This window comes from Jaculus jaculus, chromosome 18, assembly GCF_020740685.1.
Source record: "Jaculus jaculus isolate mJacJac1 chromosome 18, mJacJac1.mat.Y.cur, whole genome shotgun sequence".
NCBI lineage: Eukaryota > Metazoa > Chordata > Mammalia > Rodentia > Dipodidae > Jaculus > Jaculus jaculus.
In genome coordinates this window covers 11,900,221-11,925,357 of record NC_059119.1, presented here as the reverse complement: position 1 = coordinate 11,925,357, position 25,137 = coordinate 11,900,221, and the positions used below count along the sequence as shown (strand labels likewise).

Sequence of the window (25,137 nt, the reverse complement as noted above, 5' to 3'; positions counted from 1 at the left end):
GACACAAATGCTTGCCACGCCAGCCACTGCCACTCTGCTGCCTGGCCAGGAGGATTTGGGCACTGCCTCATAGCAAACAGTCCAGGCTCTGGTCTTCAGGCTGACTGGAAGCTCTTAGATGGCTCTGATTTAGTTGCTAGGCTGCAAAACCTAAAGGCCCAGGTTCGATTCCCCAATGCCCACATAAAGCCTGAAGCACCAAGTGGCATGCATCTGGAGTTCGTTTGCAGCAGCAGGAGACCCTGGTGTGTCCATTCTCTCTTTGCTTGCAAATAAAGCTAAAAAAAAAGTTGCAGGGCTGAAGAGATGCCTTAGTGATTAAGGCGGCTTGCCTGCAAAGCCTAAGGATCCAGGTTCAATTCCCCAGGTCCAACGTAAGCCAGATGCACATGGTGGGGCATGCATTTGGAGTTTGTGTTCAGTGACTAGAGGCCCTGACACATCCATTCTCTCAAATAAAAATAAGGCCTGGAGAGATGCTTAGTGGTTAAGGCACTTGCCTGAAAAGCCTAAGAACTCCCGTTCTTATCTCCAGGTCCCACATAAGCCAGGTACAATGACACAAGTGTGCCATGTTGCACAAAAGGGCACACCCCTCTGGAGTTTCTTCCAGCAGCTGAAGGCTGTGACACGCCTTCTCTCTCCCCGTCAAAAATAAAAAGATGTTTCCCTGAGAGGGCCGCAGATACGGGGCTTAGTGATTAAGACATTTGCCTACATGACCAAATGACCCAGGATTGATTCTCCAGTACCTATGTAAAAAGCCAGGTGCACAAAGCGGCACACGCATGTGGAGTTCGTTTGCAGCGACGAGGGGCCTTGGCACCACCGGTTCTTTATCTGCCCCTTTCTCACATGCTCTATTAAAAAAAGAAAAAAAAGCAGAAACAGATGTCTTCAGAGAAGCATTATGGCCCTTAGAACCATAGTCTGGGTCTATGTCCATCTTGAGCATCACCAGGAGACCCTATCTCCCTACCCAGAGGGCACTGGGCCAAGCAGGTCAGGCTTTGCAGATGATCCTATCCCTGTTTCCTTGGGTCCTTAAGCTGAGATCCATGTCTGCCTGCAGGCTGCAATGATCTCGCACCAAGAGAAAGGTGAGCCCGCTGGATCTCTGCTCAAATGGAGGTGGGCTTGACATTTTCTCTTTGAAAGTCTCAAGGTAGTCCAGGCAGGTCTCACACTCACAACCCTCCTGGCTCAGCTTCGCACAGTCCTGGCGCCTAGAACTCTCGGCATAATTTAGGAAATCCTGTGTGCTGGGATTATAGGTGTGAGCCACCATGCCTGGCGCCTAAAAGTATTTAAAAAATTAATACACCAAGTTGGGGCTGGGTGTGGCTCAGTGTGAAGAATATGTTTAGTATGTGAGGCAACCAAGCTGAACCACGTCCACGTTGATAGTCAAGGTCTTTATTAACAGTAACAGCAACCATTGGTGAGAATTTCCCCCCACCCCCCACTTCCAAACGTTTTCTGGCTTGGAAGGACAGCTCAAACAAAACCAGTCATGGACACACACAGACCTGCCTTGGGATAGCATGGCACCCCGCTACCCACGGCTGCAGGTGCATGGAGAGAGGTGGAGGGAGACGGCACACCAGGGAGGATGGGGAGAGTGCTGGTGGCCCGTGTTTGCATGGCACACAGCTACGCTTGGCAGCACCGGAGAGGGAAGGGCTTCTCATACAAAATACTTACAAAGATGCTTAAAATAGGTGCCTGAGGATGCGTGTCCCCAGGGACCTTCCTGGCACCTAGAGGTGTATGACTCTTGTCCAGGTGGAACGGGGTGGTAGAAAGGCACTGTCGAGCAGCTCAATGGCAGGGATGCAGGCCGCTGACCTCTCGCCTCCCAGTAGTGGGCCTCGTGAACAATTCCTGTTGGCCTGGGCTTGGAGAAAGGGCCTGGGAGTTTCTGTTGCATTCTCAGACTTCTCTGAAGACTGCAATGTCTAGGAGGGTGGTTTTAAGCACCAGCATGAGCTCCCTTTGGAAACATCAACATGTCCAAGTGACCGAGCATGGCAGCACCTCTCCACCCGTCGCCTGTCCGAAGGGGGGGGGGAGGCTCTTGACACAGTGCGTTTCAACTCAGGACCATTTCCCACCAGGAATCTATGGCAAGCAATACAGTCCACTGGGGCTGCAGGCAGAGCTCAAGTGAAGGGAAACCACAGACCACTTAAACCGAGTCACAGATGTGCCGCTTGCTTATCCTCAGTCTTCATTTGACATGTCTGAGCTGAGGGAAAGCCCACTACTAACAGCGAACCCCAGGGCCGGAGTGGGCTATGTGCCTGGACCACGGCACCGAAGATCGTGATTCCCCTGCGGCAGCCCTCCCCCATCTCATCCGCCACTACAAGCTGAGGGTGAAGAGCTGTGGGGTCACCATATACCCGTTCAAAATTCGGACAGAAACCGCGTTTCTGTATATCCTAACCTCACTGAATAAGGATGGGCTGAGTGATTGGGTCTCGCAGGTTAATAAATAGTTGCTGAGTGCATGCAGTCCAGAAAACGTGAGGACAGTTCTGCACAAAATAGTCTAAGACAGTAGTGCCTCCCTTCTAGAGGGACTGCAAAGGACCAAGGGCCCTGCTACAAACAGCTGGTGGAGAGGTGGCCCAGAGCTTCTGTCGTGGTCCACGGCTGCCAGCACCCGAGCCCTGACTTGGTGGCTGTAGGGGTGAGGCCCGGACTGAGCTGTGTCTGATGGACGTGTGAGGTTGCGCTGTTTAAACAGTGACAGCAAGGTCTGAGAGTCTCAAGAAAACAATAACCCAAACGGCTAAAAACAAACAGCAGCAACAAAAACTCTACCTCAAAATCAGAAATAAAAAACTGATTGGCACTTTAAAGAGGAGTTCTGCTCTTCATGGCTGCTCAGCAGCAGTGCATATCCAAGCGCACCCTAAAGCAAGCAGGGGAGCAGGGAGGAAACCACCGTGAGGGGCCCAGCCCGCGCAAACCCCCAACGAGAATTCACTTGTCTTAAGTCCGAAATGGCTGAAGGTGGCTGGCAGTGGGTGCAAGAGACGCAGCAGACATTTGCTAAGAATGTGTGGCCCTGGGGGGTCAGCACTGTTTGCCTTGAGGGTGAGAACAAGACTGCTCCCTTCAGGAGCCCATCAAGAAGGCCAGGGCAAGGGGCGCTAACCCATGCAAGGCCCCTACGGGCAGGCGGTCCCTTGTTTATGGAGTGGCCTGATCAGGCCCTTCCATAGCAGGCATCTTTCACCCTTTGGCTTCCCTTTACAACCCACTAGCCCGACATCTGCTTGTCTCTTGCCCCCTCTGCCTGCGGATGCCCCACCCTTAAAGCAGCTCGGGTGGAAGGCTCCAACCCCTTTCCGGGCAACTCCCGACTAAAGGGAAACAGGTGGCGAGGCCCAGGACACCTCTGCGCTGCTGGCGCTCACACTAGGGTAGGATTAGCTTTGGAAATTTCTTGCCACCTCCTTTGAGACCACTAGGTCTTTGGAGAGAAAGAAATGCACCTTCTATCCCTGTTTTGATAGCAATGTGCCATCACTGACCGTTGCTACCTTTCTGCCCATCCACTTTGCCTGTATCCTCAGGAGACCCCAGAGAAACCACAGGAAGGTGACTGCCAGCTTAACACAGTGAAGCAGGAAGTCATTTGTTACATGGTAACAGCCCAGTGCAGAGTTGACACTTTGACTTTCCTCCTCCAGGGCTGTGGAGAACGCGGTACCAGCTTCAACAGAACCAGAGTACTGGGGCGTCTGACAAATGCTGTTGCAGAGAACCGAGATGGCTGTGTCCTTGCTAGATCTGATGAGGCCCCTTCTCATCAAGACTGATTGTCACAAGTTGAGAAAGAGGTTCCCATAAAAAAGGAGCTCCTCCTCTGACGTGGTGCCCTCTGCAGGTTGTGAAGCATATGAGGATAGCACATCTTTCCATCTAGGGGCGTGATCACCATTGTGAGGCTCCTTCTAAGCACCCAGAGGTGCACCACCTGACTGTATGCAATAAAGACATCACCTAGGGGCTGCAGAGATGGCTCAGCGGTTAAGGTGCTTGCCTGCAAAACCTAATGACCTGAGTTAGATTCACAAATACACATGTAAAGCCAGATGCACAAATTGGCTAGAGGCCCTAGTGACATTCTCTCTCTTCTCTCTGCTTGCAAATAAAATAGAAGAAAGAGAGAGAGGGAGAGAAAGGGAGATGTCACCTGATGGAAGCTTCTCTCTTGTGCAATTATTTGTACAAAGTTGATTTATGGAGGTCAAAGATAAGCTCTGCACCAGGCAGTCGCCATTCTCCACGAATACAGGCAACATCCTCCTGAGTGGGGGCATATGTAGACTCCCTAGGATGCCAAGAAAGGGGTAAAGAGTCTTGATGCTACTTGAACTCTCATGTCTGAAATCCATTTTTGGTTGTGGGCCCATGAAGAAGCCAAGAGGCCACAGACAGCAACCCAGCGAGGCAGTGGGTGCTCACTGCTCAGTGACAAGCTCCGAGCCGCGAGCCGGAGGCACAGTCCATGGGATGCCACCACCAGTGTGTGAAGAAGCAGAAGATCTTTGCTCCCTAAGAACCATGGTACAAAGAGGTCCCGGGCAAGCTGCTTGCGCCAGCGACAGGACAACTTATGCGTGTCTAGGAACATGTGAAAGAAACTTGAAGTTTAATTCAAATCAAAATAGGGATACAGTAAGCAATGAAAAATACTTTTCTGATTATCAATGTTGAGACTCAAAGCATCCCCAAAACACTGGAGATCCAGCTAATTCCTGAGACATCAACCATCACAAAGGGTTCACGCCAAATTGTTCACATTGGTAGCAGTACACAGCACCAAGCTCTGCAGACGCCCTTCCTCCTTTTTCCCAGAGGTTCACTGATAGGGTCTTTTCACCATTCATAAGGAAAACAGCTTCCTTTCTAGCCACAGGGGCTCTGGTCTCTGAGTAAGAGGGTTCAGGGCACCCATTCAACCAGAAATGCCTAGGACACCAGTGGTCACTTTACTTGTCTTCCTTTGAGGGGATGCACGCATCAGCCTTTCTACCAGGGAGCCATCACTGTGCCAGTCCACAGCACCAGGGCAACGGGAGGGAGGCAGGGAGAAAAGGAAGGTGGGAAGGGGTACTGGGAAGGACAAGGCTTTTTTGAATAACTCAAAGCAAGACAAAATGGTCCAGTTTCACAAACCACCCACATCAAACTCCAGACTGGAAATACTCATCCCTAACCCCAAGGGAAGGGAGCACCCCACGGGACCTGTGGGAGACAGGACGGTGACGCAGAGCAGCAGACTTGCCTACAGCATTCTAACCTTCCTCACACTGGAAGATGCTCTGTTAACAAAGTTGCTGTTCAAAATTGTATTGAAAGCATATCTAAAAATAGGTCTGTAGTTATCTTAAAAATAAAAGGTCATCCCTTAGATAATAGGGGTGACAGATATTATCAGATACCAAAATGTGAGGTATCTCTGATGTAGATTTGGAAATGGCGTGGCAAAGAGAAGGGAAGGAAATGACAAGAGAGAGGGAGAGAGGATGGAGGAGAGAAGGAAAGAGGGTCTGAGTACAATGGGAATGGCAAGGGAACGAGGAGGAACACGTTTTTAATAAGTTCATGCTTATCTATCTCAGCAGCCAAACAAAGCAGATTCAAACTGGAAGAGGGAGTAGTTCTTTTCTAAGAACATTCTGGAAGTCAATTTTAAATTCAAAGCATCAGAAACTATAATCCAAGACAAAAGAAATCCCAAAGTCCATTGGATTTTAAAATCGCAACTACTGATGTGGGTACTCAAGCAGAGTTCAGAAGTCTCCAGGGGTCATCCTTCGGCACCCTTCAGGCAGACTAGAGTGGCCAGGACTATCCACCAGAGTGCTACTGTCACCTCGTATGGACCGACCCTGGGAGCAGACAGAACTACCTGGACATCCCAGAGCACACAAGGACTCTGCACGCAAGGGGTAAGCAGGAGAAATGGCAGAAAACAAAGACTAGCTGGCTACTGAGGGCTCCTTTCTAAGTTGGAGAGTTGAAAAATACCTGTCCAGATATGCCAAGTAAAGGAATGGGAAGATGAACTATCATACCAAAGACAGAAGACATTCCTCTAAAAAGCCAAGAGGGAGCAGACTTGAAAACAGTGCCCCAGGGGATGCTGCTGGAGAGGCACAAGCTGGGCTGTCCCCAAGGACAAACACCTCAAGGTGTTCATCATCCTCCCTTACTGGTTTTAAAGACCCAGGCTAGGCACTGAGTCAGCAGTGGGATAACAGGAGGAGAGACAGAAGAAAGAACATAGACAGCAATGGTCCTGTCAAACCTCCAAAGGCCTCCCTCAGCTGCCCCAGCGAGATGCTGCTGAGACGGACCATAGATTTGGGATGAGTGTGACAGGGACCAGGAAGGTTCTCCAGTAGAGAAATGATGGGGGAAGCTACAGTTTTAACTGTTTTCCTCTATGGACTGTTTAATTCTACAGAAAACTCCAAGGGCCTTCGACCTAATCTGTTCACTGGCAGGGGATAGAGACAGGAGAGGAGGTCAGATGAGGCTCGTCTTCCCATCACCGGCACCCGGAGGAAGGGAGGAGACGGCACTGGGCACTGCTTGTCCTGCCTCTTTGCACTGTTGATCCATTGGCCCGATGAGGCGCGTGCAGGCCTCTTGCGTCCGTCCGCTTGCGTCTTCTCAGCGGGGGAGTCAGATGTCCATTTCAAACTGAGCATCATCCCCTGGTGAGGAGGAGGGAGATGAAAAGTTAGCATACAAAGAAAAGGCAAAATGTTTTTACACGTTATTCACTGCACATAAGGGTCAAAACTAATTCCAACTTCTCCATTCTCTAGAGCCGCCTCACATTTACTCTGGCAGGTGGGGAGGCATGCACCCATAACCAGGAGGCCAATGTGAGTTTGAGGCCAGCCTGGACTATACAACAAGACCCCGTCTCAACGAAAACTCAGCTGTTTTGCCTGTGATGGCTGATCCTTCTCATTTGGGTTGGGATGGAAGAAAGGCAGTGACATTTCCCATGGGAAAGGACCCAGGAGGATTGCCCAAAGGCACTTGGTGCACAGGCTGACGGCACGGCCACTCCGGATCCGCTGGCAGGTGGGGTGAGCACACTCTAGCGGCTCTGCCCAGCTCTGCCCTCAATCATCAGCGGCAGCCCACGCCTGTGAGCCGGACAGCAGGGGCCAGGGCAGGAGGAGCGCCACAGCCTGGGCTATAGAGTGCGTTCCAGGCTAGCCTTGGCTAGAGGTAGACTTTGTTGCAGGCACACACACACCCCGGAAATGAGCCCAAGGCCATTTCCACCTCAGTCATTCTGCTTGTGCTGAGCCTTGGCCTAAGGAAAGCCGTGCATGTCATCTCTAGCCCAGTAAAGCTAGGCAAGGGCGTCCTGCAGGCACGGTTCTGAGTCACCCTTGAGCTCTGTCATGCCCTGAATGTATTGCTTTCAGTTTTCTTCTCCAGCTCAACAGTGCAGCCAACGATGATCCTGACCTTCTACTTCAGACTGTGCAGTGTGGGGGATGGAACCCGGGGCTTTCTGCACGCTAGGCGGCACTCTGCCCACCCACCGAGCTATACCCCTGCTCACGCAGGACTGTCCCCCCACCCAACAAGACCGGAAACTGAGGGCAGAGGGGGAAAGGGTCATGACCCTCCACCTCCCAGAGCCACTCTTGGCTCCCTTACCAACGGCATGCTTCCGGTCGTGATTGTTCAAGTTGTTCACTTCGACTTTGGAGTCCTCCAGTAAGGTGCCAGGGCTAGTGACTCCAGGGATGTTAGGCAGATGGCAAGGCGGGGTCTGAGCCATGGGAGAATTGCGACGATCCAACAGGAACTTGCGGTCGTAAATGATTCGGGTTCCTGGAAGCCAGAGTTGGAGGTTTTCAGGCGTTACAACACAGGCTGACAGGAGAGAGTGCCCTTCCTCTCCCGGGCGCAGCACGCTCTGCCACGTGGCAGCCCCTGCTTCGTTCCACACTCAGCTCCAGCGCCTCTTCCTCCAGGAAGCCACTTCACCTCCTCCTTCAACCATTCTTTCTTTCTCTCCTTATTACTCAGTGCACAGCAGCAGGTAGAAGACGCCTGCTTCTCGACTTCCAGCTCCCTATGCCAGGGCTATGCCTTATTTATACCACTCCATATCCTAATATTGACGTAAAAGTCTTCATTTCTTTTTCCCCTCTAAAGGTAGGGTCTTGCTCTAGCCCAGGCTGACCTAGAATTCACTATTTAGTCTCAGGCTGGCCTCGAACTCATAGTGATCCTCCTATTTCAACCACATGAGTGCTAGATTTTAAGGCATGCGCCACCACGCTCAGTTTAAAGAAAAAAATCTTCAAGGCAGGGTCTTGCTCTAGCCCAGGCTGGCCTGTGATTCAGTATGCATTCTCAGGATGGCCTTGAACTCACGGCGATCCTCCTACCTGTCTCCAAAAACAAAACAAACAAACAAAAAATCAGGAAAACCAGGCCAGAGAATTTGCTGCACATACCAGACCCCAGCCTGGACCTCATGAAGGACACTGAACACCTCAATGGCAATACCCCTACCAACCCGGCATCTGAGTCGTGGTAAATGCACCAAGGAAGCAAGAGGTAGGAAACAGGCAGAGGCTTCCGTGCGGCTCGGTCCTCACGACTGACAGGGTCTGCCCACAGGCACCGATCAATCTGCTCTCCTGTGCCCAACCTCTCCAGTCCGACTCAGCTCCAAGGCTGGCTCTGCCGCCCTATCTCCACGGGGTTCATTACCATCCTATCTACACTGCATAACCCTGCCACTGCCTGCGGCACGGAAGGCCTCGGGATACTTCACCAACTCTGCTGAGGCCTCTTTAGCCCTTTTGTAGTCATTATGCAGCCTCTACAGAGGTAACAACTGTGTGGTGTGTAACGTGTGAACAGAGTTAATAATTATGGGCATGGTGGCACATGCCTAGAATCACAGCACTCAGGAGGCTGTGGTAGTAGGATTGCCATGAGCTTGAGATTAGCCCAGGCTAAAATGAGGCCTACCTCAAAAAAATAACAAAATAAAACAAAAAAATCAGAATCAAAGAACCCGTGTTTGCCAATGGCCAGCTATCAAGGGAAATCAGGACTACTTGGCAAGTTGCAGCCAACAAAACTGCCACAGCTTATGCATTTATTGTTAGTCATTGTGGAAAAACACGTGCCTGCCCATGTTTCTAGCACTGGTCTAGACACCAGACTCCTCCCAGTTTTGCCTTGGAACAGTGTATCAACACCATGGCTTAAACCTAATGACGTGACACAATGCAAAAAAAAAAAAGTTTCAAGCCCTCCCCCTCTCTCCTCCCCGGTTTCCTGATGGATCCAGAAAGGGCAAGGCTCTTCTGGGAAAAGTTCAATCACCTCATCAGTTCAGCCCCACGTGCCTTGCCTTGCCTGGTCCTGCCAGGCACATTTGTCTTGGTGGCAGAATTACCAAAGCCTATTGGAAACTTCCCCCAGCTCTTTTTGCTTGCATTACTCAGGGTGTATTTCCTCTGTAACCCACCAGCTCATGTCAGTCTTCCAGAAAATGAGACAGGCCTCTGCACCCTTGGATTCCTCTCTCTCCGGGTGCAGGAACTGCTTGCAGGAATGGCTAAATGCCTCTACCCTTGTTCAGCTCAACATCCTTCTAGCCAAATGAGGAGGGCCACTGGCCTCACTGTCGTGGGTGGGCCCAGGCCTGCCTGCAGGCACTGTGACAGGTGCTGGGGGCCTAATAACCTCTCACTAGTTTAAGCCACTCTAGAACTGCCCTGGGACTAGACACCACGGCCCAGGCACTCTGGGAGCGACAGTAAACGCAATCACTGGCTGTGGTAGTCCATAAACACGCGGCCAGGCCGGAAGCGGGCTTGCTGCCCCTCGGAGTGTAATCTGAGTCATGCCAGGAGAGGAATACTTCGGGGTTAATGGATTAGGGGACAAGTTCAAGACAACAGAAAACCCCTCACAGCTTGGAGAAGAGACTGTTCTCAGCACTTCTGCGGCTTGCGCTACCCAGCCTTCAACCTATTTGTCAAGCTGCTGCTTTTTAAAAGATTTTCCAGGTAGGATCTTGCTCTAGCCCAGCCTGAACTAGAATTCACTATGTAGTCTCAGGTGGCCTCAAACTCACAGTGGTCCGCCTATCGCTGACATCACGTGCGTGTGTCCCCACGCCCAGCTTCAAGCTTGTTTCTCCAGATGCCGGGCTACAAAACTTCCGATGAAGAGCTCGGGATGTCAAAGCGCTATCTGCTGCACCACCTCCCTGTACAGTGGCCTCTGGGTGGCCCAGACCCTACCGACAGCAAGAACTAGAAACCTCTCTTCCTAATCTCGCATAGCAGGAACTGGCTAGACAAGACAGTGTGGCCCAACACCCTACAATATTTTAGGGTTCCAACCAGCTCTTGAGGGGGAAAGTGAACAGAAGCAGCACATGAGCAGGGGAGGGAGGAGGCCGGGCAGAGCTCGGCTAAGTAGCGTTTTGGTGACAGGGTATCGAGCTGACAGAGGGCCACACGATCATGTGATCTCAGGAGCATCAGGGGACTGTGAGAAATCTTGAAAGATACTAAACAACTCTGGTCTAAGCTGGTTATGGACAGGAACAGAGCCCATCTTAAAGCTGCCAATGAAAAGGGATGAACATATGACTAAGTGACAAAGAAAAGGACAAAACTGTAGCTGGACACTGCAACATCTCTATCACACCTTCCAAGGCTCAGGGTCTCATGAGGAAGAGGTGGTGGGAAGAATGTAAGAGCCAAAGGAAGGGTAGGACTCCTTACAATGTGCTCCTCCAGACACAAAATGGCCTGGATATCCATGACCTCAGTGCCTGACACTACCTACACAAGACCATTGTAACAGAAGGAAAAGATCATGACACCAAAATAAAGAGAGAGAATGATTGAGAGGGGAAGGGGATATGATGGAGAGTGGAGTTTCAAAGGGGAAAGAGGGAGGAGGCATTACCATGGGATATTGTTTACAATCATGGAAGCTGTTAATAAAAAATAATTAAAAAAAAAACTGTAGCGGGAGACTCTGAGGACCAGCCTCTTTAGGAAGGCCTGTGCAAGTACACTTTTACTCTCATAAAATGTTTGCTTAGAGAAAAATAATGATTTTGATCAATTGTTGGGGCATTTTATTTAATTTTTAATATTATATTACTTATTTGTGTGTTCCTGTTCTGACCTGTTGGGAAATTCTCCCTTCTTTACCTCCCATCTTGCTGTCAGAGGAAGTATGCTGAGATTATAGACACTTTTGCTTTTTATCAAATTCAGATCCACTGAGCCATCTCCCCAGCACCCTGCTGGAGTATCAAAAAATCTATTAAACTCTGACAAAGGAAGTATTTTCCTTCCGCTAAATACCCTATTTTATTTTTACCTGTTTTTTCCTTTTGTTCAAAACAGGGTCTCACTCTACCTAAGGCTGATCTGGAACTCACTCTGTAATACTCTTACCTAAGCCTCCCCAGGGCTGAGACTAAAAGCGTGCACCAACATGCTCAGCTTTATTGTATTTTTAGTGAATATTCCTTGTCTTTAAATTGGGAAGTTGTAAAATATAAAAAATGCTGTCTATGTGACACTGGTTTTCATTGTTTACAATCAAGCTGTAGCAAAAAGTGTACAAGAGAGCTGGAGAGATGGCTTAGTGGTTAAGGCGCTTGCCTGCAAAGACAAAGGAACCAAGTTCAATTCCCCAGCCCAGGTAAAGCCAGATGAATAAGGTGGTGCATACATCTAGAGTTTGTTTATAATGGCTAGAGGCCCTGGCATGCCCATTCTCTCTATCTGCCTCTGTCTCTTTCAAATAAGCAAATAAATAAAAAATTTAAAAATATGTACTTTTAAAAAGTATACAAGAACCATAGTTTAGGAAGAATACATGTTGCAAGTCCTGATGCTACTTCAAAAATGAACAGGCTGTACCCAGCTAAAGTAGGCAAATTGTTAGAGACAGAGAGTAAATTAAAGATTATCTGGGACTGAGATGAAGTAATGAGAAATTGCTGCTTAACAGGTAGTTTCTGTAGAGACTGTTTTTTAGGAATAGTGCTTATGGTTACGCAACATTGTGACATAGTTTCACTGAATTACACATCTAGAAGTAACTAAACTAGAAAATTAAATAAAATAAAATAAAATAAGGAAAAGATGCTGGATATGGTGGCATACACCTTTAATCCCAGCACTCGGGAGGCAGAGGTAGGAGGATCACCATGAGTTCAAGGCCACCCTGAGACTACGTAGTGAATTCCAGGTCAGCCTGGGCTAGAGTGAGACCCTACCTCAACAAACCAAAAATAAAATAAATAAATATTTAAAAAAAGACAAAACAGGAAAAGATGGGCTGGAGATGGCTTAGTGCTTAAGGCACTTGCTTGCAAAGCCTAAGGACCCAGGTTCAATTCCCCAGTATCCACAAGAGCCAGGTGCACAAGGTGACGTCTGGTGTTTACCATGGCTGGAGACCCCGGCGCACCCATTATTCTCTCCCTGCCTCTTTCTCTCCCCCCCTCAAATAAATAAATAAAATATAAAATATTTAAAATAAAATAATATTTTTAAAAATAAAAAGGAGAAAAAAGAAAAAATGAACAGGCTGCTATACTCAGCAAGTAAAGGCAGGAGGACAGACAGTATTATGTTTTTTAAAAAATCTTTTTATTTATTTTGAGAGGGGGGAGGGAGGCAGATAAGATAAAGAATGGGCGCACCAGGGCAAACTCCAGACGCACACATCATGTGCGTCTGGCTTTATGTGGGTACTGGGGAATCGAACCTGGGTCCTTAGGCTTCTTAGCCAAGTGCTGTAATAGCTAAGTCACCTCTCCAGCCCCCGTATTATCTTTTTTTTAATTTTTATTTATTTATTTATTTGAGAGCGACAGACACAGAGAGAAAGACAGATAGAGGGAGAGAGAGAGAATGGGCGCGCCAGGGCTTCCAGCCACTGCAAACGAACTCCAGACGCGTGTGCCGCCTTGTGCATCTGGCTAACGTGGGACCTGGGGAACCGAGCCTCGAACCGGGGTCCTTAGGCTTCACAGGCAAGCACTTAACCGCTAAGCCATCTCTCCAGCCCCGTATTATCTTTTATAGTACAGTGGCAAGGTTGAGAGACTGAGATGAGGGTTTAATAAATGTTTATACATACATATACACACATACATATGCACATTTGTCTGTCTGTCTAAGACAGGGGCAGACGTGTGTGTGAGGGACGGCCTTGGAACTACTTATTCTCCTGCCTCTACCTCCAGAGTGCTAGGATTACAGGCCTGCTTGGTTTTATGTAGAGAAAGAATCTAAGCCAGAGCCTCCTACATGCCAGGCAAGCACTCGTCCAGCAGAGCTACATCCTCAGCCCTTGACTACATTATTTACAGGTTTGTTATTGTTAGTGACGGTGCTGGGACAGAACCCAATAGAATTTTAAAGGTAATACAAGAACCCAAAATGGTAAGACAATTCAGTGGTAGGAGCTAAGTGTGTAGCTCATTTGTAGGGTGCCTGCCTAGCATGTGCAAGGGTCTAGGTTTCTCACAGAAAGAAAAAAGAAAAAGGAGGGAGGGAGGGAATTAATTGATAAATGGAGAAAGGACAGAAAATGAAGATAGAAAGTATCAAAGTGTCCTGGATGCCTTATCTTGTACAACATGAAGTCAGCAGTGCCGTCCAATGTTAAGAAATCAAGCAACTGTGGCAAACATGCGTTACTGACAGCAACAGCAGCAACCAAAGAACACAGTGCTAATGAAACCACCGGCATGGTGGTCTCCTGGTAGTTTATGTGCTTCTAGACTGTTCAGGTTTTCTTGTAAAAAGTGCATACGTTGTTTGGTCTTCACGTTTGGATTGCAGAACCAGTAAGAACTAGGTTAACGTTACATACTGATCATTATTTTTCATCCTGTAGTTATCAGATGGCAGAAAGCTCTAATACTTTGATCCCATACTCTCTGGATGCTAAGGAAAATATAGGAGTAAAACAGCATCCTTGACAGAAAATACACAGAAGGGAAAACACTCTCCACTTTACACTGAAGACTAGTGATTCTTAAATGGCAGAAATTTACAAAATGAAAGAGGCCTAAATTATTGAGTTATTTTTATTTTTTTAAATTTATTCTTTTGCAAGGGGTGGGGAGAGAGAATGGGCTTGGTCTTGCCAGGGCCTCTAGCCAATACAAATGAATTCCAGATGCACGTGCCACTTTGTGCATCTGGCTTTACGTGGGTACTTAGGAACCAAACCTGGGTCCTGAGACTTTGCAGGAAAGCACTTTAACTGCTAAGCCATCTCTCCAGCCCCAATGAGGTCTAAATTAGGTTTGCCTAACATGATGCTAATATAGAAACAAGGCCATCTGAACTTAAGAGTCTCCTTTTAAGACCAACTAGCAAAAAGACAATGAATCCATGTTTACATTATTACATACACCTAGAAGTTACATTGGCAAAAATCTACGCGGGAAAGTCCCTGTCACACAGTTCACTCGCAGGGAGGTTTTCCCGGGCTTTCGCAGCATGCTGCATTAGACAACTTTGCTGAACCAAGGCCACTTTCAGAGCTAAGCACCTGCCCATGCTAGTGGACAGCCTGGACAGGGAAAATTCAGTACCCTGCCCAAGGGCACGGCTCAAATAAGGTGATGACAAAACATTCCAAGGATAAGTAAGATGTGGCTACACCTCATGCCAGAGTCCCAGGCAGGAAAGGAGTGTGGAGTCAGGGGTTCCAGTGGGTTGTCCAGTGCAGACGAAGGCCACCAGCAGCTTCCCGCACCGCCTCTGGCCAGTACCGAGCACATGGCCCCCCCAACACACACTGCCTCTGGCCAGTACTGAGCACGTCGCCCCCCCCCCACCGCCTCTGGCCAGTACCGAGCACGAAGGTTCCACCTCCCCCCCCCCCACCAGGGAAGCACAGGACAGAGGTAGAGCTGTCCTCCCGGCACTCAGGAGAATGGTGACAAGGTCAGAGCACACTGGACAGCATCTGTGAACAAACTAACTCGGGGTCTCCATGGAAGAACAGTCAGACAAACCCCAGGGCCCTTCACAGAAGGTGCTGGCCAAGCCACATTCAGTGTACGCAGCCATCAAATCCCTCAATCGCTAATAAAACCAAAAATGAGACTTTCCTTTTTACATCAACAAAAGGCACAATTGGAGCTTCAGGCCTTTTAACTTAATGTGACTAAGTATTGTGGCAAATGGAAGACATCCAAGTTTTGTAAAATATCCAACTATCCTTTGATTAAGTCCAAGATTCAGTAACTGGGAACAGAGATTTCCAACCCAGCAATGTTCAAGGAGGGTAAGACCCTGGGCAGCCGCCGCAGCAAGATCGAACTTTACAGATTGACAAAGTGCTGCGCACAAGTTAAAGGCATTTGCAACAAGGCACCTCAAAGTGACACAGGAGACTCCAGACGGTGGTTCTCCAGGCAAATCTAGTTTTCCAAAGTCTAGGCTGCAACATGAGTTAAACCAGGTATGTATGTATGTATGTATGTATGTATGTATGTATGTATGTATGTATTGGCAGGGTCTCACTCTAGTCCGGCCTGACCTGGTCATTTCTTGTTTGAAAAATAAAAGCGATCTCTACCTGTGCCCACCTTTCACTTTCACAGTCAGGAGGAAGAATCGTGTTGGGTACACTGTCGTTACCTGCGGCTTGTTTGTAGTTCTAGGAACCTCCAGTCCAGAGAGCAGTTCCACTTTATTGAAGTAAGCCAACACTCGCAGGTCTCTAGTGCTGAGGAGAGCTCCTCTGAGGCTCTAATGACTAATCTTACACCCTGCAAAGACACTCCTGAGCCGGCCACACGTTCTCGTAAGTACCTCTTGGCATCTACACAGCAACCGTCTATTTCCACTGGCATACAGTCAGCATTTCTACAACAATTAAAATTAAATCAAGTTATCATTACCTTACTATACATGTCAGGCAAAGAAGGCACAAGAAAAACACAGATGAACATCCCTCACAAATATACAAAATTCTTCAAGCAAGTAACAGCACACCAAATTCAGCCACCTAAAAAAGAATCGTCACCAGAATCAAGTTAGAGATAGCCAAGGGATTCAAGTCTGATTCAACATCTGAAGGTCAGTTAATGTACACACTAACAGAATGACCACATGTGATCGTCAGCTGAAGGAAAAAGTACAACCCAAGGCTAGAGCGCTTGCCCGGTGAGCAAGGAGCCCTAGGTTTGAGCCCTAAAACCACAGAAAGAAAAAAAGTTGACTTTCTTTCATAAGGACATCCAATGAACTAGGGATAGAAGGAAATTTCCTCGCGAATAACAGGCACATATATGAGAAGCCACCGGTAACATTTTACTTGATGGTGCAAGAGCTGATGCTTTCTTCCTAGAGTCAGGAAACAAGCAAACATGTCCTTTTTCTCAAGGCCGTCCCACAGAACACTAGAGTTAGTCAGCACCAGATTGTCCTCTCGCCCAGGGGAGTTAAGCAAGGAAAACAAGCAGCACCCAAAGTGGTACAAATGAAGGCCACCTTTTCTCACAGGCGGTAGACAGAACATCCCAAAGAAGCCACAAGAACCCAACTGGACTTCCCAGTTCAATTTTGCTTGTTGAGCTTTTCACTATTTTAAACTACTCAATGAAATGAATGACTTGTGTTTGTCAAGGCAGTTGCCCAGGGAATCTACACAATTACTTATTTAGATGCAGACACTCAAAAACATTTCTGAGAGCCGGGCGTGGTGGCGCATGCCTTTAATCCCAGCACTCAGGATGCAGAGGCAGGAGGATCACCATGAGTTTGAGGCTGCCCTGAGACTACATAGTGAATTCCAGGTCAGCCTGAGCTAAAGTGAGACCCTACCTCGAAAAATCAAAAACAAACCCCCCCCCCAAAGACAAAAACAAAAATTTTTAGCAGTTGGCCTATAAAAGCCAGGTGAAGGGGTTTCAGCCTGGCCTGGTGGCTGTGATCTGTAATCCTACCTACTTAGGTGTCTGAGGCAGGAGGATCAAAGGTTCAAGGTTAGTCTGGGCTACAGAGTGACTTCAAAGTCAACCTGGGCAGCTTAGCGAGACTCTGTCTGCAAATAAAAAACTGAAAAGGATTGGAGACAGCTCAGCGGCAGAGTGCTTGTCCAGCACTCATGAAGGCCTAGGTTCAATCCCTAGCATTGCCCCAGACAACACCAAAAGCGATGTGGAAGCCAGGTGTGCTGGCTCTTGTCTATAAGCACAGTCCCCTGGAGGCTGGGGCAGGAGAAGCGCCATGGGTCCAAGGCCAGCAAAGGCTACAGAGTGGAACCCTGTCCCCAAACCAAAACAAAGCAAAGAACGATAGCCAAAACCAGGAACACAAAGGCTGGCTAACTGGGGACTGTTAGGAACACACAAGGATTTTGAAGCAGGGACTTGCTATGTAGCCCAGCTGGCCTTGAACTTGTGATCCTTATGGCTCTGTCTCAGTACAGGCATCACAGGAATGCACCATCAGGCTCGGTTAAAGAACACCCGGGTTTTAAGGTTGCTTCAAGAAGTCAGGAGGCAGATATAAAGGCGAGTCTAGGCTTTAGCTATCTATCTGCTGCGAATCTCAACAGAGTATGAGCACGCAGGCAGTGGGCGGGACGTAAGAACCAACTTCCTCGAATCACAGGGCCAAACCCATCCAACAGCTCTCAGTGCAATAATCAAGTCCTGTGGCTAAGAGCTGAAGTCTTAGTAAATTCAGCCCTGGGTCTGAGTGAGAAATGGTACAGCAGGGTCGGAAACAGGCCCTCCACCCCATCTCCACACACAGAGCACCGGTCATTCCTCCAAGGGCGGAATCGATTCAAGGCCAGGCCTCTCCCCCAAAGGCTTTCTGATACAGCTCACTCTAAGTGAGCCGGTTTCCCCTTCCGCCCTTCAGCACACTCCAGACCCTCCCGAAGGCCTTGAGGAAATTCTGTCCCAGGGACTCGGTGGCAGCAGAGGGGAAGGAACCAGCTGGCAGGGGAAGCAGCAGAGCATGGACAACATTTCAGACCATCTAGTTCCGGAGCCTCTGCTGTTCCGTGTACTTTTCCACAGCAGAGGAGAAGAGGGAAGCAGAAAAGGTCACTATGTCTGTCTGTCTGTAACCTGGAGCACAACTGTCAGGAGACAGCTCTGCACTGTAAGGCAGGGGACAGAATGCAGCAGCTAGCAATTCCAGGGGTAGAAATCTATCTTTAAATGTTTGCCAACTTCCTGTCCTAGGAAGATAAGTGTCTTAAGATAGTGCAGGAAAAAGCTGGGTGGTGATAAGGACACTAAATTTGAGGCTACCTGTTGATTAACTGGCTGTATGATACTGACAAGTTAATTCCTTTGGATTGCAGCTTCTTTCAATTATAAAATAAACCCATGAGATCCCTCCAGCTCACCAGTGCTATTAAAAACCTCCAGGGTGGGCTGTCTTTTGTGATCTCCAATGAATAAAGGACTGGGGGCAGGAGGGGATGGAATCCTAAATTGGCTATGTGGTGAATGGCCCTGCCCAGTCTGATCATTCAAGGCATCCAACAAATCAACAGTTACCCTGCATTGCTCCTGTGGGTTTGGCCCTCCAGGTTGTTCAAAACTTGAAGACAGGAAATGCACTCCCCTCCCAATCTCACTTAAATAGAAGTTTCCAATCCAAGCCTAGGGCCTCTCATTCTGTTAAATGTTTTTAAGTCTACGTAATCAAAAAATCTTGTTTATCTGGTTTTTGTTTTTGAAGCCAGTGCTCACTCTAGCCCAGACTGGCCTTGAACTCAGTGCCATCCTCCTGAGCGCTGGGATTAAAGGTGTGAGCCCCACCATGTGGGGCTCTAAAACTACACTTCTTATCTGCAGCTCCAATCCCGTCCAAATCAAGATTTCAGCCCACTTACAGCAAGGACTGCAAATCCTCCATTTCCCTGGATCCATCCCTCCCCCCACCTGTTTCTGGAGATGTCTCATGTACCCAGGTAGGCCTTGAGCTGCTGATCCTCCTGCCTCTGCCTCCAGAGTGGGAGCGCGGGGTTACTGGTGCGCCGCCCCATGCCTGCCCTCACACTTGCTACTTTCATCTGCAGTCCTGTTTTGTACAAAGCACAGACTGAGCCCACAAAATGCACTAGATATCTGACCACACCAACCATGTGACCAGAGGTGGCCAAGTGGCAAGTGCCTTCGCCGGGTGCAGGGAAATAAAACAAACGTGGCAAGGTAAAGAAGGGGGGCTGGAGAGATGGCGTAGTAGTTAAGCAATGGCTGGAGGCCCTGGCGCGCCCATTCTCTCACTCTACCTACCTCTTTCTCTCTCTGCCACTCTCAAATAAATAAATAAAAATTAAAAATAAATTTAAAAAGATAAAGAAAGAAGGGCAAGAGGCAGATGGAACAAAGCATCAGGGGCAGGAATTTTCCACAGGGGTGAAATGTCAGTAAGTTCTCTTCACCAAAACAGCACTGAGCTAACTGCTATAAAACAGCCCTCAAGTCTGACCACCACAGCATTATGACCGCATATCCACAGGACATAAGGCCTCCCGTAAAAAAGTCCAAAGACTGCTGGGCAAGGTGGCTCATGCCTTTAATCCCAGCACTTGGGAGGCTGAGGTAGGTGGATCACCGTGAGTTCGAGGCCACCCTGAGACTACATAGGGAGTTTCAGGTAAGCCTGAACTAGAGTGAGGCCCTAACTCCGGGGGGAGAAAAAAGTCCAAAGATCCCAATGGAGATCCACTAAAAAAACATAGGTTTGAGCCAGGGGCATCATGGCGCACACCTTTAATCCCAGCACTTTGATTTTGGCTTTTTGAGGTAGGGTCTCACTCTAGCCCAGGCTGACCTGGAATTCACTATGTAGTCTCAGGATGGCCTCGAACTCATGGCAATCCTACCTCTGCTTCCTGAGTGCTGGGATTAAAGATGTGTGCCACCCACCACGCCCAGCTTCCGTGAGGCCACTTTGAGACAACATGGTGAATTCCAGGTCAGCCAGGACTACAGCAGAAACCCTACTTCAAAAAAAAAAAAACAAACAACAACACACAGGATTGATATTCTAGATGGATCTATGGCAAGTGTTTATAGCTACAACAAAAGGCTGTTCTGGGCTGGAGAGATAGCTCAGAGGTTAAGGCACTTGCCTGCAAAGCCTAAGGACCCAGGTTCAATTTCACAGTTACTCACATTAAGCCAGATGCACAGTGGTGCACACATCTGGAGATCCTTTGCAGTGGCTGGAGGCCCTAGTGCACCCATTCTCTCTCTCTGCTTGTAAATAAATAACAATAAAATGTCCTGTGGAAGCTACAGGGAGGCAGGTTGAGTGATACTCGATCAAGCAGTGGTGATGGTGTGTGTGTTAAGTAAATGAATCAGTGTTCCTGGTGGAACCTTTCCAAGTGTTTTGGGAACTAATCCAAATGATGACACAGGCTTCTATCTTTAAAGCAATGCTTGAAGACCACACAGTATTTTTTTTTTTTTTTTTGAAAGCACAGCAACTTGGGAGTTTGAAATGTGCCTACAGGGAACTCTGGATCTTCTGTCAGGGGAATAGTAACAGCTAAGTTTCTAGTTTCTTCTTCAAATGAATCAGAGCTAAGTGATATGACATGTGCTCTAAACTACAGGGTGCACAGGCATTTTACAGATCAGTGCCACAAAACACTCTGGAGTAAATTACAAATCCCTCCCAACCCCCATGCAAATAATTCCCATTTTAAAAAATATTTTGTTTGCAAAAGGGGAGGAGATATGAGCACACCAGGGCCTCTAGCCACTGCAAACGAACTCCAGATGCATGTACCACTTTGTGCATCTGGCTTTATGTGGGTATTAGGATATCGAACCCAGGTCATTAGGCATTGCAGGCAAGCACCTTAACTGCTGAGCCATCTCTCCAGCCCTAATTTCCATTTCTTTTTAAAAATTTTTGTTTTTCTTTCTTTCTTTTTTTTGAAGTAGGGTTTCACTCTAGCCCAGGTTGACCTGGAATTCTCTATGTAGTCTCAGGATGGCCTCGAACTCATGGCCATCCTCCTACCTCTGCCTCCCAAATGCTGGGATCAAAGGCATGCGCCACCACGCCCTGCTAATGCCCATTTCTTAAAAGTTAGCAACTCAAGTTGAAGACAACTCCATCTGGAGCAGGTTTGTGTCCAGCAATTCAACTACTGACAATCAAAAAGCATGCTCCACCACGGGTAGGATGATGCACAACCCTACAATCCAAGCACTCAGGCCAAGGAGGATGGTGACTTTGAGGCCTGCCTGGACCACACAGTGCGGTCCAGGCCAGCATGGGCTACATGGTGTCTGTTTAGTTTCTGAGACAGTCTCACTTCGTCTTGTCTCAGGTGACTTGAACTCGTAGTGATCTTTTGATCTTCCTACCTGTGCCACCCGGGTGCTGGGATTAAAAGTGTGTACCACCACACCCGGCAAGCAATGTCTTAAAAAAAATATATAGCCAGGCGTGGTGGTGCTCACCTTTAATCCCAGCACTCGGGAGCAGAGGTAGGAAGATCACCATGAGGCCACCCTGAGACTCCATAGTGAATTCCAGGTCAGCCTGGGCCAGAGTGAGATACTACCTTGAAAAAACCAAAATCAGTAAATAAATTTATTTATGAGACCGGGGGGGGGGGGGGGGAGGAATATGGGGGCGCCAGGGCATCCACCCACTGCAAACAAACTCCAGACGCATGCACCACCTTGTGCACCTTACATGGGTCCTGGGTAATTGAACCTGGGTCCTTTGGCTTTGCAGGTAAGTGCCTTAACCACTAAGCCATCTCTTCAGTACCCACCCCCCCTTTGAAAGCACAGCAGCAGTTCAGACTGTCCTCAAGCCCACGGCCATTCTCCTGCTTCAGTCTCCCCAAAGTGCTATGATTACAGGGCCCAGTTATCATCCTCAGCCTTCTAGGTTTCTTTTCTTTTTTTTAAAAAAAAGTTATTTATTTATTTGAGAGAGAGAGGCAGATAGAGAATGGGCAAGCCAGAGCCTCTAGCCATTGCAAACAAACTCCAGATGCACATGCCACTTTGTGCATCTGACTGATGTGGGTACTGGGGAATCGAACCTGTGTACTTAGGCTTCGCAGACAAGCGCCTTAACCGCTAGGCCATCTCTCCACAAGGCCAGCCTTCTAAATTTCTATACCTTACTGTTGCTAAAGGCGACCCTTCTTCACAAGTGCAAGAGTGCAGGATGGCTCGGGCCTAACTGCAAGGAACTGGTTGCCCTGCACTTGACAGACCTGGCCCCAAGAAGGAAGGCTAAAAACACTGGAGGCTGTGGGGCTGCCAACCAAGTTTGCACCCTATAGCCAAAAGAAAGCAAAGTTCTGAGATTAAAAGGGAAGCCTGGTTCTCAGCGTCCTCCCTAGAGAATAACCCAGGCGGGGCACAGTCAACCTTTGAGCTTCCTTCTCGCAGGACCAATTCAACAAGCTTTCCACCTTTAGCCCAGTGCAGCTTGTAAACAGTTCCGGGTCATCTTTGCAAAAGCAATCCCCCCCCCCAAAAGAACCTCCCAGTCTCTCTCAGCACCACCCCCCCCAACTACTGAGCTCTGTATAACAAAACTACATTTACCATCTCAAAGGCGGGGTGCTTTTAAGCCCCTAACCGGAAGGGTGGCGGATCTTCCCCCACTACCACCCCAACTCCTCTTTCCCCGAGCTTCCCCGGTGGTACTATTTTAGCACTCAGTCCCCCTCCCCGGCCTGGGGGAGGGGAGGGTCCCCCGCACCGGTGGGGACTCCAGCAGCAAAGTAAACAATGCTGTCAAAAGAGGATGACACTGGGCCAGGCTTCCAGCCCTGCATCGCAGCCAGCCTCCCCTCCTCGTAGACGGGTCCCAGTCCGGAGCTCCCCGACAGCTCGCGGGAGCCGTTGCAAGCAGCACCGCGCGCCCAACGTACGGCGCGCAGGGGCCGCGCAGCCCCGCAGAGGTGCAAGGCCGGGCGCGGCGGATGTGCCCGGGAAGGGGCGGAGAGGAAGCTGCTGGGACGAGGGCAGCGGAGTGCCACGAAGCGGGAACAGGCGAAGGCTCGCCGGGCGCCACCGGGGAAGCCCCGTGCCCGCGTGCTGAGCGGGCCAGCGCGGACTCGGTGACACTTGGGGACTCGGGGTCCCGGGACGGCGCGCTCACCTCCGGGCGTGGTGGAGAACAGCGTCCCCCCGGGCGTGGTGCAGTAGTCGTGAGGTAGCTGCGCGGCGTCGCTGATGGCCACGGTGCGGGTGGGGATGGCACGGCTCTGGCTGGGCTGGTGGCCGCTGCCGGCGGACGAAGACATGGCCGTGGCGCGGGGACTCTCGAGGCTTTGTCCGGCGATCGGGCGGGTGGGCGGCGGCGGCGGCGGCGGCGGCGGGGCCCGGGCGACTCCGGCTGCTCGAGCGGGCGGAAGGACGCGCTCGGCTGCGCTCCGCGCTCGCTTCCCTTCGCTCCCTCGTCCCGCTCCCGCCGCCGCCGCCGCCGCCGCCCGGTCCTCCGGCCTCCGCCAGCAGCCTCAGCAGAAGCAGCACCAGCAGCAGCGGCGACGACGACGACGACCGGAAGCGGGCCTAAGCGGGAGCCACGGGCAGTGCGGGGGGTGGGGAGGAGAGCGGAGCGGCCGGAAGTGACGTGTGTGGTGGGCGGGGCCTCCGAGGGGCGGGGCCGCGCCCTGCAGTGAAAGGAGGTGGGGGGAACTTGTTGGTAAACTGAGCGAAGGCGGACACCCAGTGTGCGTGTGTGCGTGCGTGCGTGCGTGCGTGCGTGCGTGTTTAATTGTCACTCAACACTACTTTTCTGCAGCCGACATTAATTTCTTATCTTTTTCTTTCCATTTAAAGTATAATTACAGGGGTTGGGGGAAAAGCTACAGTGATGGCTTAGAGGTAAAGGCACTTGCCTGCGAAGCCTAAGGACTCAGGTTCTATTCCCCAGGACCCACATAAGCCAGATGCTCAAGGTGGCGCATGCGCCTGGAGATCGTTTGCACTGACTGGACACCCTGCCATGCCCATTCTGTCTCTGGGCGTCTCTTTTCTCTCTATAAACAAATAAATAGTAATAAAATAATAAATATATATTTTAATTTAAAGGATAATTTTAAGAGCTGGGGAAATGGCTCTTGCAAAGCCTGCCATCCCAGCTTCAATTTTCTAGCTCTCATGTAAATCTACTTGCAAAAAATAGTGCAATCGGGCTGGAGAGATGGCTTAGCGGTTAAGCGCTCGCCTGTGAAGCCTAAGGACCCCGGTTCGAGGCTCGGTTCCCCAGGTCCCACGTTAGCCAGATGCACAAGGGGGCGCACGCATCTGGAGTTCGTTTGCAGAGGCTGGAAGCCCTGGCGCGCCCATTCTCTCTCTCTCCCTCTATCCGTCTTTCTCTCTGTCTCTGTCACTCTCAAATAAATAAATAAAATATTTAAAAAAAAAATAGTGCAATCGTCTGGTATTAGTTTGCAGCAGCAAGAACCCTGTTGTGCCTGTGCACACAAACACACACTCATGTGCAAGTAAATATATATATATATATTAATGGCTGGTTATGGCGGTGCACGCCTTTAATCCCAGAATTTGAGAGGCAGAGGTAGGCGGATTGCCAAGAGTTTGAGGCCACCCTGAGACTATGTACTGAATTCCAGGTCAGCCTGAGCTAGAGTGAGAGGGTACCTTGGAAAACAAAACAAAAAAACCCCCAAAAAACAATTTTAGGGCTGGACAGATGGCTCAGTGCTGAAAGGTGCTTGCAAAGCCTTAAGGTCCGGGATTCAATTCCCCAGTATCCATGGAAAGCCAGATGCACGAAGTGACATATGCATATGAAGTTCATTTGCAGTGACAGGAAACCCTGGTGCACCTTCACACCCCTTTTCCTCCTCTCTCTGTCTCAAATAATTTTTTTATTTTTATGTATTTATTTGAGAGCAACAGACAGAGAGAGAAAGGCAGATAGAGAGAGAGAGAGAGAATGGGTGCACCCGGGCTTCCAGTCACTGCAAACGAACTCCAGAGGCGTGCGCCCCCTTGTGCATCTGGTTAACGTGGGTCCTGGGAAATCCAGCCTCGAACTGGGGTCCTTAGGCTTC

At 49.4% G+C, this 25,137-nt stretch overlaps 1 protein-coding gene across 1 annotated transcript; it reads right to left on the bottom strand.

The window, feature by feature from the left end:
• Window positions 1-1,400: 1,400 nt before the first annotated feature.
• On the bottom strand, window positions 1,401-23,409 carry Eif4ebp2 (eukaryotic translation initiation factor 4E binding protein 2). Its single transcript, XM_004657891.2, has 3 exons — window positions 23,214-23,409; window positions 7,714-7,890; window positions 1,401-6,743 (listed from the first exon to the last, which is right to left on the bottom strand). Exons 1-3 carry the CDS (start codon window positions 23,356-23,358, stop codon window positions 6,712-6,714), a joined length of 354 nt encoding a protein of 117 aa, XP_004657948.1. The 5' UTR covers window positions 23,359-23,409; the 3' UTR covers window positions 1,401-6,711.
• Window positions 23,410-25,137: the final 1,728 nt, after the last annotated feature.

Coding starts and splice junctions, on each gene's coding strand:
- Eif4ebp2 (XM_004657891.2), bottom strand. CDS start 23,358: ATGTCTTCGTCCGCCGGCAGCGGCCACCAGCCCAGCCAGAGCCGTGCC. Junction 7,891..23,213: donor GTTCTCCACCACGCCCGGAG/GTGAGCGCGCCG, acceptor TCTGGCTTCCAG/GAACCCGAATCATTTACGAC. Junction 6,744..7,713: donor CGACCGGAAGCATGCCGTTG/GTAAGGGAGCCA, acceptor CCTCCTCACCAG/GGGATGATGCTCAGTTTGAA.